General features: G+C 41.6%; 1 protein-coding gene across 5 annotated transcripts in view; it reads right to left on the reverse strand.

Annotated features, from left to right (window-relative positions):
* The window catches only part of RAPGEF2 (Rap guanine nucleotide exchange factor 2), a 171397-nt gene that overhangs the window by 91726 nt on the left and 65319 nt on the right, over positions 1–14352 (reverse strand). For all 5 annotated transcript variants that reach the window (XM_052690324.1, XM_052690321.1, XM_052690326.1 and 2 more), the window contains exon 4: positions 9742–9825. In XM_052690324.1, coding sequence (XP_052546284.1) covers positions 9742–9825 — 84 coding nt within the window. The remainder of the gene's footprint in view (positions 1–9741; positions 9826–14352) is intronic.

A 14352-nucleotide genomic window follows, 5' to 3' on the forward strand; every position in this document is an offset into this window, starting at 1 on the left:
ATGCAGCTTGTTGCAGCTTTGAAGTATAACTTCGCAGCATCTGTAGTATAGAAAGCTAGAAGGCAGCTACATCAGAAGAACAGTTAACAGGAAAGATCTTTCTTAGAAATAAATCAATAGAAGGCCTCAATAATTTAAGTTGGGAAATACTCGAAGACAAGGGCTTTCTTTTAAAAACCTGATTATTTTGCAATTAAAAAAAAAAAAAACATTTTAATGAATGGTTTGAACAAAGTCAGCTTTGCTTATGCTTTGTCTTAATGACGTCTGCACTGCCACAAACATTTCGGTGACATCATGAGATCTGTATAATAGACTCAAGGAAGGAAAAGTCATAGGAAAACATTACTGCAGAGGCAAGACCTTGTCTGAATAGTCTAATTAACATTCATGAAATTCATTACAACAGAGAAGTATTTTTCCAGCCTTTAGATGTTCCATCCTTTTCTTACCCTGAAAAATAGTCAGTGAGCTTCTCAAGTTCCCTTGCAGATTTTCATAATGAAGTTACCAGAAAACATCATCTTTCTGAACTTTCTGACCAAACATAAAAATGAGTAACTTGACGTCATCCGAGTCTTCAGCAGTAAAATAAAACCATACATAGAGGCACTTCCCACCCTCACTGACGTGCCTAGTTCATTCACTACAAGCTATTCATTGACAGGCAGGGCTAAACACATGGCCTCACTAAATCAGTTTCCATAAATCTTAGTAAAATAACTTCGTAATAGGTCCCCATAACCATAAATGAATAAAGAAACTGAAAAAAAAATAATGGTGAGAGTCGTGTTTTAATTACTTAGATGATCATTTGCAAATTAATTATCCCTCATTCAGCAGGCTGTACTATGTCAAGTGTAACTGGATTTATTTTTCTGAACTATTTCAAGCTTTTAGACTTATCTGAAGGAAAACTCTCAAGCATCTTAAAGTTCTCCATGGCACTGAGTAACCTTTTCTTAAAAACAATATTGTTTAAAAAAAAATTGTTCAATTATGGTACCAGGACCGTGCTAATCATCTAAACACTCCCATTGATTACTTCCAGCCCTCCCAAGTCTTATAAATAGGTAAGTAAATGAGTCATTACTTCAGCTTCACAAGTCCATCCTTAACCAAAGGAAGCCTACAGATCACCTGAGTTTCAAATGAGGAGAAAATGCTCTTCCCCACTTAAACCCCCAAACTCCAGTGCAGCCATACTGATACTGTAACAGATTCATACCAGACACGCATCAGGAGTAGAATCATAGAATGGTCTGGGTTGAAAAGTACCTCAAAGATCATCTAGTTTCAACCCCCTGATGTGTGCAGGGTCACCAACCACCAGGACCAGGCTGCCCAGAGCCACATCCAGCCTGGCCTTAAGTGCCTGCAGGGATGGGGCATCCACAGCCTCCTTGGGCAACCTGTGCCAGTGCATCACCACCCTCTGGATGAAAAACTTGCTCCTAATATCCAACCTAAACGTCCTGCATCTCAGTTTAAAACCATTCCCCCTTGTCCTACAGGGCAGGATGACTTCCCTGGTCCTGCTCACCACTCCATTCCTGATACAAGCCAGGATGCCATTGGCCTTCTTGGCCACCTGGGCACACTGCTGGCTCATATTCAGCCCACTGTCCATCAGTACACCAAGCTTCCTTCCCACCAGGCAGCTTTGCAGCCATTCCTCCCCAAGTCTGTAGGGTTGCCTGGGGGTTATACACTCCCTTCAAGTACAGGGAGGCCACAATGAGGTCTCCCTCATTGTAGGAGCCTTCTCTTCTCCAAGCTCAACAAGCCCAGTTCCCTCAGCCTTTCCTCACACAGAGCTGCTCCAGCCCTCTGCTCATCTCAGTGCCTCCTCTGGCCCCGCTCCCAGAGCTCCACGTCCTTCCTGTGCTGGGGGCCCCAGGCCTGGACGCAGCGCTGCAGATGGGGCCTCACAAGAGCCGAGCAGAGGGGGACGATCACCTCCCTCTCCTGCTGGCCGCCCCTTTTTCATGCAGCCCACAACACAGCTGGCCTTCCGGGCTGCAGGCGCACACTGCTGCCTCATGGCCAGCTTCTCGTCCACCAGGACCCCAAGTCCTTCTGCGCAGGGCTGCTCTCAAGGAGATCTGCCCCCAGTCTGTATCAATACCTGGGGTTGCCCCGACCCAATGCAGCACCCTGCACTTGGCCCTGTTGAACCTCATTAGGTTCACATGGCCACTTCTCCATCCTGCCCAGGTCCCTCTGGATGCTTCCCTTCCCTCCGATGCATCGACTGCACCGCTCAGCTTGGGGCCATCTGCAAACTTGCTGAGGCTGCACTCGATGCCATCATCAGTCATTGATGAAGATGCTGAAGAGCACCGGTCCCAAGACCGACCCCTGAGGGACACCGCTTGTGACCGGCCTCCACCTGACACAGAACCATTGATCACAGCCCTTTGGCTGCATCCAGCCAGTTCCTAATCCATCCAACGGTCCATCCTTCAAATCCACACCTCTCCAATCTAGAGGAGAGGTCTGAAATGTAGTTTTCTTGGATGTTTCATCATACACAAACATGCAAAGTAATGTGTTCTAAAAATATGCACCTAAATGTGTCTGTTTTGAATATGTATCTATATACATTTAAAAAAATATTTACTTTGCAAGACTTGCAATTGTAAGCACAAGAGGTGTTGTAAAATGGAGTATACAAATTCTGATGGGCATGGTATTCATATTATTATATACTTTACTTCTACACTCCACAGTACAAATTACTAAGCAAAATTTTATTGTTGAAATTAGTTCATTTAATATCTCAGCTCTGCCCAGGAGTAAAGCTGCAGCTGGCTCCAATGTGACACGTGGCAGTGCTGGCACTGCTCACAGAGACCACCCCTGCAGCCCCTCACTACAGAAACATTGCCACAATCCCAATACAGCCATCGTTAATGAATGCCTTGTCTCCTACATAAGCATATGAAGTTGTTCTGATCGCTCCAACAGCGCACCCGAACACCAGCACCACGATCCAGAACCTCTCTCACGGCCATCGCCAGGTCTTTTGTAAAGACAAAAATCTCCAGCTCTAAGACGTAAAGCCAGAAATCAGTAGAAATCCAGCATTTGTCATCTCATGAGGAATTGTCCATTTTGTTCCCTTCGTAGCAGTCGGGCTCCCCTGAAAGTTATTCAGGTCATTTATCTGCTTCTGCTTCTGTTACCTTCTCATCTCCTTATTAGAAACTTGGAAGGAAGCCTGGCAGCACTAACCCCACTACACTAAGCTTCTATTTTTATTTTCAATGGATGGCAGCCTAATAGATTAAGTCCCTTAGCGTTTTATCAGTTGTGCAAGAACAAAATTCCAGTAGCACTGAAATAATTGCTTTGACAGGAACAAGGCCAGACACCACCCAATCTCATCAGTTAGGAACCGTGTCCTCTCTTATTTCCCCAACACCTCAGATTCTGGTCATGTTCCAAGTGTGCTGCCAATTTCAAACCTCAATGAACTCTAAATTATTCAGCACAAGAGGAGATGGGTGCAATAAAGCAAAATCTATGTAATACCAAATTCATTTAGCTGCAAAAAACATTGTCTTTTAAAGTATTCACCTTCTTTTTTTTTTTCATTTCTGTGAACCAGGATGGTTTATGATGACATTCGTAGTAGAAATAGCACGTGCCCTGCATCAAGAACTCTGCTGCAACAACGTATGGCAAGGCCTGGTTACATTTATGGCTCAGCTAATTCAGATATGGCCAAGGGTTGAGAGTAAATTTGGTTCAAGTGAAGATGCCAGATTCAGATCGCTGGAAACACAGATATTAAAGATGATACAGAGCAGTTTGGGTCACTTTCAGTATCTAAAATCCATTGTGAATTATTCATGGGAGGCATACACAATCATAAAGAGACAAACATCTCCACGTCTTCCAACTTTTCTTCAATTTCTTAAGTCAGTCTTCACTAGATTAAAATCTCAGATCACTCTCCCTCACCTCCCAACTTCAGATGATGGACTGAAACGCTGAACTAAGTCACTCAAGCCAGCCAGCAGACATACAGCACCAGCCATCAGCACACACCAGTGACACAGTCAGCACTCCCCACCGCTTCTCCTGGTACATCACAAGTCAAAACAGCATTAGGTGCATAGAGAAATAGTCAAGCAACAGGTCATGGCTAAAACCTAGCAGCAGAAAAAAATATTTTTAGTATTCAAGAACAAGCAGCAGCAAAATCACACCGTCAAGTAATTTCTGAAATGGATTTGAAAGCATGACCCGGGATGCTATCTTTATAACACTCTAACGTATCTCTTCATGTTTCTGTCGTTATGGTGAAAATCCTTAACTGTTAGCACAACTCAGAAACAGGAAAAGGCTCAGTAAGCTCAGCAAAGCACTCAACCTGCTCCCTATGTAGCTCAAATGACTGAAACAGCAGCTCTGAGCACCCCTCAAACCCTTCATTTTTTTTCGCCTCCTTTAAAAATCATTTCCTGCTCAGAGCAAAAAATCTGCTTGGAGCCAAATTCTAAACGTGTAATGGTTTAAACATTTGTCTGTACTGATCACTATCTTTCAGACAAATTACCAGTTGGATTCGAAGATCTCAGAAGTTTCGGCCAGTAACAGCCATTACTAATAAACATTCTGTTGTAAATATGTTAGTACTAATATATCAGGAGAAACGTACTACAGCTATGTTAGTCTTTATGATCAGGGCCAGAGTATTTAAACAAAATGAGCTCTTCCCTATTAATTTCTTCCATTTGAAAAATGGCTAAATAGCTGGAAAACCACTTCTTAATTCTTGTAAGAATGACAAGAAAGTAATCTTTAAATTATATTCTCTACGTCAGAAAGTAGAGATGCAGACAAATAAAACCACATCACTGCAATGGAAAAAAAACCAAACATTTCCAGGTTCATGCCTTTTAAGTAGTCAATTAAGTTTTACAAATACTGATTGTTAATTAAGCTATCAATCATGAGGCCCATATAGAGGCTCTTCATAAATGTATCAAATGCAGTAAATAGAAAAACAAGATTCAATAGTGCCAGCCTGAGATAGAAGAGGAAAGGAAACATCTGACAAAAACCATTCATAACACAAAGCAAGATACACTTCTGCAATAACTGACTGTATTATTGCTTTAAACAGATTCAAAGCAAGTCCATAATTTCTTCATTGGTGATTTAGCCTGCTAACCTTTTCTATAGCAAAACAAGTCAAAAATGGAACAGAATATCCAATTCTATTTTTACTTGATTTGCTACAGAAGACTAAAGGGCTCAATCATCAATATTTAAACTGATGTAATTTTGGAGAGAGAAGCAGACGTTCTCTCAACTTCAAAAGCTCATCTTTTAATTAGAGGAAAAGGCTTAAATTGCTTTCCTATGTAGGTCTGGTGAACTTGCCCAAAGGAGTGCAGCTTCTCAGTGCCACATGTTAAATGGTGAGAGGACAACAGAGTGGCTGTGGCAGTAAGGAAGGACAAGAGGAACTAAATAGTGCAGGTGACTGAACAGACACCAGGACAACCAGGTATGCACATGGCAAGTCAGCACTGAGATGTGTCTGAGCAGCACAGCAAGCACAGCAGTCTATCTCTGAAAGTCTTCAAGAGGCAGAAAAGAAGTACAAGCACCACAGCCTACCCATCTGAGAAAATATTTCAGGCAATTCCATATCTTGCTGATAAAGGTCAGCTGCGTCCTCCAGTTGTGGAGGCCACGGGCAAGCATGAAGCTGTGGGAGATCTGGAGGTGTTTTTGTACTGCAGCTCCAAATCAAACAAGATGAAGGAAGATGGTAAAATTCCCATTAGAAACTAGGTCCTGGAACAAGGACTACACAGGAAGTCTGAGCAGCTGAGCAAATGCAATGAGAGCACAGACCTGACCCAGCGACGCTGGAGGCAATTCCAAAGATATTTTGAGTGACTGTCACATTACTGCCCACAGTGACCACGTGAAGATGCAGGAGGGCCAGGACAACCTTCAGGGAACTGTAACTTCTGCTCATTTATTTTCTAGACTTAATACATAAACCTCACTCTACCACATGAACAGCTTCAGGGCACAGAAGCTCAAGGGAAGCAATGAGGGAAGTGAGTCCTAATTTGCACTAGTTTGGTGGCCGTTGTGGGAGGAACAAGTTGAAAAGTGTTCCATTTGACTGTAATATTTGCTTGAAGTGTTTAAATTAAGGGAAAAAAAAGTATGAAAAAATGTAATAATAAAATATGGGAGGCAAGACTTCTTTGCATTAAGCTGCAAGAAAAGAACTCATCGCTTCAACTTAAAAACATCCTGCCTTGAACATTATTATAAAACCTTTAAAGACTCGTCAAGAAGTTAGGTGCAAGAATATTTTAGTCACACAGTAAATTATCTAACTTGGGCAAAATCAGCAGCTGTGCCACTCTTTAGAAAGTATTTCAATTAGTGGCTATTTGACCACACAAAGTGTGTTACATAACTGCTTATTTCTGGAGCGCCGTGCCATTATATGCTTGTGGTTTGAATGGGAGAACAGAAGGGTGGTAATTTCCTAGGATTTTTGATTACTTCAGTTTTCATTTACTTTAAGAAATTCCTCTTCTCAGCTAGATATAATCAGTCTGCAAGTCTGTAGTCATCTCTTCCTCTCCTCAAATCATCTTAAGCACTATTTGTATTAGTCTTGGGAACGGTATTTTGGAAGGAAAAAAAAAACAATAAGGTTCCTTGACACAGAATGCACCAAAAATACATGAAACAGCACTTCTGGTGTTTCCAAAAGCGATCAGGACACTATTGCAGCCTAATACTCATGCAAATTCATGAGCTAATAAGGGTCACAGATGTAAATAACACACCAAACATACACAGTCAAACACATTAAACTATTTCCAACAAACAAAGTGTGGAACATTCACTCAATGTTATTTGAAAGGAACCTGGACAAAGGGATTTTGTCTACGTGTGGCACACTGGACTAAGCTTAAAAGGCAAGAATGCCTCTGAAGAAGGAAAACATGAGGGGTTATGGACGTTGAGAGGTTTAGGGATAGAAGGAGCTGGACAATAGGGCAACCTGAGCTCTGGGAAAAGTTAGGGAAAGAGGGCTTTCTGAGTCACTCAGATGTAGTGGAGAGGAACATTCTTGCTGCTCCTACGCACTCTTCTCAGCTCCATCCTCTCTTACTCACAGCTGCACATGTTGCAAAATTATTTCCTAGCAACTTTCTAGACTGACAAAGATGGATGGAACTTGAAAAACACTAATCTAAATATGAACTTACTGTAAGCTTGTTCCAATTGCATTGCTTTGGCCAAACAACAAGATCAAAATCAGATCATCTCCACCTAGTAATACTTAGGTCTCTTGGTATTCAAGTCAGCTATTCACAAAAACTTGCTCGATTCACCAAAATGTAACCAATTCCTCCATTTTGATGGCACCATTTCTGTGGGAGGTTTTTGGTTTTGTTTTCTTCGAAGCAGTGAAAAGACATCAAGATTCCCCAACTACACAATGATCCAAAAGGCTCTTGAAGAAGTCATTCCTCCCTATGTGCGAAAGGCCAATTTGAGCTGTTACCCAGTAACTTCCTTTTCGACTTCCTTCTCCTTCCTAGTTTGACTTTACATTTCCAAATACCTCCCCCTACCAGTTCTTTCTCATTAGCAGCCTTTTGGGGAAGGCTTCATCCTCTTTGTATGGAGCACCATAAAATTTGGCTTTAGCCCCTCCAGATGCATCCAGATCCCTCTAGTTTGTCTTATACACCAGCACTGCTTTGACAACTGCTTCTACACTCATGAGACACAAGTTTTCTGCATCATTATTAATAAATCTCCTGCACCTAATCCCAGTATAGGAACAGCTTACTACTTCCTCAAGAGGACTCCACTGACAACATAAGTAAAACCAAACAACTTAGTTTTATTCACAAAAGCAAGAAAAAAAAAAAACCCACACTACTGAAAATCACTTGTTACCCACCAGTATGGAATTTAACCCACCAAGTTTGGAATTTAACTTATTTAAGCCCTTCCCTCATTTTCCCCAAACTTCTTGTTCATGGATGAGTCAAAGGCCCAGATATTCCACCTTACTCATTTACAAAGCAGAAATCCTGACAAGCTCTGTCCTAAGCTTAAATAAAGTCCTTAACTATCCTCTTATTAACCACAACTCTGCTGAGCAAAACCTCTTACTAGGATGGATGTTTTTGCTCTCTAGTCATACCTTATCTCAAATCATTACATTGAAGATTCTAAATTTTGCTTTTATGGACTTGTTATCATGCTATCTTTGTTAATTAACAACTCATCTCTCACAGGCCTGCTTCCAAAGATATCAGCTTTGGCATCTACTCGACTCCATCCACATTTATGAAGCCTTGCAACGCCACATTCCACGTCCCATTTCTGCATTAGTCTGGGTGAGCAATCCTTGAATGCTTCTCTACACAGGCAAGATGCATACTTCTCTGTTCATTCTACCAGGAAGATTCACAAGCTCATTGTTTATATTATGAAATCTCACCTTTCATAGAGCATCAAAAAATGCCTGAAGCACAAGTTTTGCTGTATTTCAAAAGAGTAGAGGATTCTTGCCACAGACGACATGCAACGATCCCACATCAATTCAGATTTCACACGTCCCTTCTCCTGGCATCTAAAGGCAGCACTTTCTGCCAGCTTTTTTTTCTGGCATTGCCTCTTCAGGGATGACATATGGGACAATTTTCTTCCATCTGCTGGCAGCAGGGATCCTATAATTTGTTGTTGTGCTACTTTTTACAATAAGCAATTTTGCACCTTTATCACATACCGTACTGTTTGATGGCACATCAAGTATGCCTTTTCATCAGCAGTGCCTGGCTTCCTAAATATGCAAGACTCTTGCTTATGCCAAAACAGACACCATCATAAATGCAAGTCCCAAGGTCAGCATCCCTCTCCCACCAAAAGGCAGATTTGGATATTTAATTGTTCATATAGCAAGCAATGATAGCTTTCAATTGACTTCCCACCATTTAAAGCTGTAAGCAAGTTCCTGGTTCTTTTATTCTCATCATACCACACAGAGAACGGACATTCCTTCATTCTGCCTTTCACAGATTTCATAATGTTATTTACTTCAAAGGAACCTTTTTTAGTCGTTTGAATGAATATGCATATAACCAGCACTTTAAAGTTAATCTGTTCCGCTTCCACTAAAATCCTTGCAGTATTTGCATTTTTTCCATACCTCAAGGTAACCTTTTTTTTTTTTTATTTTAGTATTACAAATTTCGACAGTCTCGCACTCAAACTTCTATTTTCCCATTTAAAATAACCTTTTCTTATTGCAAATTCGCTTACATGAAGGATAACCTTAAACAGAGGTAACAGAACTGGCAGTAACACGATATAAGCATATGCCAGAACTTGTGCAAAGTCTTAGGAAAGCATCATAAAAGCTCTAGCACCTCCTATGATTGAACGTTTGATTACTCATAGGAACAGACCAATTCTATTTGTTGAGTTGAAAGGAGGCATTTTTAAATTCTCAGTCTTTTCATGACGCTTTTGGTGTTTGTACAGTGCACGTAATAAGAGGCTTTCAAGTCTAGCTGCAGGCATCACATAAATGGCCCAGTTAGTAAGGGAAGGAAAAACATGTTAACACGTGTACTTCTGCACTTTTGTTAAGAATCAGACTTAAGAATTAAAAGGCAACTAACTCATCAGCTGTGCTTAAATATAGTGTATCCAGAGTTGACATACCTGCTCCTTGGAAGAAACATCGATTCTTTAATGAAGACTGAACCAGACAGCAGGATATACCAACAGGTACCAATATCATCAGGGCTGCAATAGAGGAGAGAACAGGGAGTAAGACACTTTGGTGAAGAAACTCTTACCACTACCAAATTTCCAGTAGAAAAGCACGTCACAAAGAGCCAAAAATGCTCAAAATTCCAGAAGAAAGCCACAGTTCCGTCAATTACAAACCAATTCCAGTTTCCACCTGAAAACACACAGATTATTAGAATATTTTATTGGAATGTCTGATATCACTTATTTCATTGACATAACTACCCATTTAGGAACATCACAAAAATCCAATGAAATACATCTGAAAGTTATCAAAAGGAAGCCATATTTTTATACCAGTAAAAATATGGTACTACATTTTGTTGAATGTTACTTTCCTCTAGCTGAAGAGGACCATAACATCTTCCTCTCCATAAATAAGGCCTTCTTTCTTGGTTACAGAAATCTTCTTTTACTTTACTTGAAGGCAGAAATTCACACGTTGGCATCATTCTGCCTTTCCACACAGTAAGAAAGCATGGGACAAACTTGCAGATAGAAACCTTCAAGAGATTTGTGGTCAACATTATCTGCTGCTAAACTCATTCCCTTTTGCACTTATTCACAGTACGACAATAAATTCCTAATAAAAAGGACAAAGTTTATTTTCCCTACTCTTATTAATATAAGAGACCAAATTAAGATTTTGTCATTCAGTTCATTCTACTGTAGATTCGGATCTTGCTTCTTCAGTAACACACATTCTTTCTCATGGGCTTAAATTCTTCTTGGGCAAATTCAAGTAACGTTTAGAAGAAAACAATGTAGTTTCCTAAAGTTACTTGAAACAGCTGCAGTAAAGATCTTGTGCCATTTCATCGTTCCATACTGAAAATATCCTTACCTCACTTGAGCCTTTACCACTCCTACTGCTTCTTCCAAAGCAGCTCATAACAGCATACTTGAATCCAATTAGCAACTGTGCTAGCATTCTTAGCTGAAAATCATGTCCCTAGTGACACTCCAAGAGATGCAGATTACTTAATTAATCCACAGCACCTTCATTTTTTTTAAATTATATATCTCAAGTCTTTAGCAACAATTAGTTCCAACTTCAAGCAAGAACAGCCCACATCCTTTAACAGTGATGACAGCATAGTATTAAGATCCAACCTCAAATCTATGTAGGTTATGCGCAGTTAGCTGCATGTTTTTCATCTGAGGAAACAAGATTTTAAAAAGCACCTGCATGACGGGGTCTCTTAAAGAAAAGTACTATTTCCTCAGCACTCTTTCAAATGGAAAGATGCAGCTACAAGGACTGCTCTGATTACGTCAGCCCACAATGACATTGGCACGGGGGCACGGCAAAAGAGGTTGAACCTTTTCACCAACATCCCGTTGCAAGCTGTTGCCATGTAACAGATAAAAACAGAAGGGCAGTCTGACAGAACAGCATCAGACAGGGAAGTGTGCATGAAGCAAAGACGTCTCACCAAATTCCTCCATGTGGAAAAAATTGTACCACTGACATTCATCAATGCTCAGAGACCAAACAGTATCATTTTTTACGAGCATGGCATACAGACTCTTGTTCAGTGCTGGGAAAAATCCTGAGCTAATGGCGATGACTGTCTTGAAAAATACTGCTTTGTCACTAAGGATCTGCTCCATCAAATAGTGTTATTGTGCTCTATCTGCTGCTTTTTCCAAGCAAATAAATAGGAGGCATTACGTCCAGAGGAAGCCATGTAGAGAGAGAGAGGGAGCTGGCCTAAAAGAGCTGAGATCAAAACGCCAAACTATACAATTTAGGAAACTGTTTTGTTCTTATTTTACACTGTGTAATACACCCTCAAGAAAAAGAACAAGCATCAGAAACGTGAAGAATTAACAGCAAAAATTGAGAAAGTTATCTATGATCAAAAACTCCAGAACTGATCATAGAATGGCCTGGGTTGAAAAGGACCTCAAAGATCATCCAGTTCCAGCTCCCTGCTGTGTGCAGGTCACCAACCAGCAGACCAGGCTGCCCAGAGCCACATCCAGCCTGGCCTTGAATGCCTGCAGGGATGGGGCATCCACAGCCTCCTTGGGCAACCTGTGCCAGTGCCTCACCTCCTCTGGCCCCGCTCCCAGAGCTCCACGTCCTTCCTGTGCTGGGGGCCCCAGGCCTGGACGCAGCGCTGCAGATGGGGCCTCACAAGAGCCCAGCAGAGGGGGACGATCACCTCCCTCTCCTGCTGGCCGCCCCTTTTTCATGCAGCCCACAACACAGCTGGCCTTCCGGGCTGCAGGCGCACACTGCTGCCTCATGGCCAGCTTCTCGTCCACCAGGACCCCAAGTCCTTCTGCGCAGGGCTGCTCTCAAGGAGATCTGCCCCCAGTCTGTATCAATACCTGGGGTTGCCCCGACCCAATGCAGCACCCTGCACTTGGCCCTGTTGAACCTCATTAGGTTCACATGGCCACTTCTCCATCCTGCCCAGGTCCCTCTGGATGCTTCCCTTCCCTCCGATGCATCGACTGCACCGCTCAGCTTGGGGCCATCTGCAAACTTGCTGAGGCTGCACTCGATGCCATCATCTGTCATTGATGAAGATGCTGAAGAGCACCGGTCCCAAGACCGACCCCTGAGGGACACCGCTTGTGACCGGCCTCCACCCGACACAGAACCACTGATCACAGCCCTGTGGCTGCACCCAGCCAGCCAATTCCTAATCCATCCAACAAACCATCCTTCAAATCCACACTTCTCCAATTTAGAGGGAAGTATGTGGTGACGGACCATGTCAAAGGCTTTGTAGAAGTTCAGAAGATGACATCCACTGCCCTTCCCCTGTCTACTGATGCTGTCACTCCATCACAGAAGGCCACCAGATTGGTCAGGCATGATCTGCCCTTGGTGAAGCCATGCTGGCTGTCTCGGATCACGTCTTTATCTCGTGTGTGCCTTAACATAGCTTCCAGCAGGATCTGCTCCATGATCTTCCCAGGCACAGAGGTGAGGCTCACCAGCCCGTAGTTACCCAGGTCTTCCTTTTTCCTTTTCTTAAAAATAGGAGTAATGTTTCAAGATGTTGAAGCCTGTGTTTTCTATCCCCTGATCAGTAAACTGAACACAGGTATAGGACAAGATTTCTGTAAACATTTTCTACAGTTTCTGTGCTACCCTAAAGTTGTCAATCTTTAACTGCAGTTAAACTCATCTCCTCTTTCTTGCTCTACTTTTCACCTATGCTTGCTTTAGATATAGCTGAATTCTGCTGATGTCTTGAGGCCAAGACTCAGTTAGTTGTAACTGCAGTTACCTACTAGGGAATGACATCATGATTTTCAAGTGTGCAAGTAATGGCTCACAGTTTAGTTCCTAAGACAGCTAACATCACTAACATAACCCATGTACCTTCACAACTCTTGATAACCTCCAACTTGGAGTTAAGGGTATACCCAAAGTTAATCTAAATATAAGAATTTGAGAACATTAAGCAAATGCTGGAGGTGGATATATATATATATATATTTTTAATATGAAGTAGTTACCATTGATGTTGAAAATACAAGCATGCATGAGCTCACTAGAAAAAACTACCAGCTCCATGGTACCATAAGAAATGACTGCAAGCATAACCAAACTTGAAAGCTTTTGACAACTGAAGCTACACCAGTGCTCCTCTACACACCCTATGCATACCACTCATGAAACATCCCTAGGAATACAATTACACATTCCACCCTGGGTTTGTCCATGAATACCTAAATAGCATTCAGTTCTATTCATTCATTCAATGCAGAAGATTTGTCAAACACTAAAAGCCTGTTCCGCAGGCCAGTCAAAAATAAGCAGGTAAAACAACTCAGGTGACAACTTCTATGAACCACTCCTAAACAAAGTTAAATATGAGATTCAATCATTAAATGCAATGGAAACCCTGCTAATTGTCTGATCCTGCAAAGTATGCAAGTATCATAGCAAGTCACAGAAGATAATTGCCTCTAATGTAGCAGTACCTTGTTCAATATCAATTCACAGCCAACCAGTTAATTTATTAAAAAGAAAGAAAGAAAGAAAGAAAAATGGGCATGAAAGCTCTCTGGAAGGCAGTGTTTTGTTGCTGAATTCAAGTGTCTTGCCATCAAGCACATCAGTCCAAGGAAATCAATATTGCACAAAGATGACCAGATTAATGCAGAGGAAACCTCCACTGCAAAGAGACAGTCATCCTCAAAAGCATAAACATGCACCTCAGTTAAGTCACACCTTCAAACATACATTCCCTCACAGAAGTTCTAAGTTGAGCAGCAATGCTGGCTGTTTATCTGCCAAGTGCAAACCTGCTGTGGTGTTGCCATTTTTAATAGATATTCTAAATGCAAACAATCTGCAATTTTCCCCACTCATAATGCAGTGCTGATAGCATCGCTGAAATTGTTGCTGGTGGGATTTTTCAGCTCCTTTTCCTAAAAATTAGCAGTATAACTAAGTGTAAATGTGTAGTCTTACAAGAAAAAAAAATAAGTCACTGCTGGGATCTCTTTATAGACAGCTAATAGGGATAAGATTGCTCAAGTTTAATTGTT

The sequence above is a fragment of the Tympanuchus pallidicinctus genome, unplaced genomic scaffold (genome assembly GCF_026119805.1).
Source record: "Tympanuchus pallidicinctus isolate F22 unplaced genomic scaffold, pur_lepc_1.0 scaffold26, whole genome shotgun sequence".
Lineage (NCBI taxonomy): Eukaryota > Metazoa > Chordata > Aves > Galliformes > Phasianidae > Tympanuchus > Tympanuchus pallidicinctus.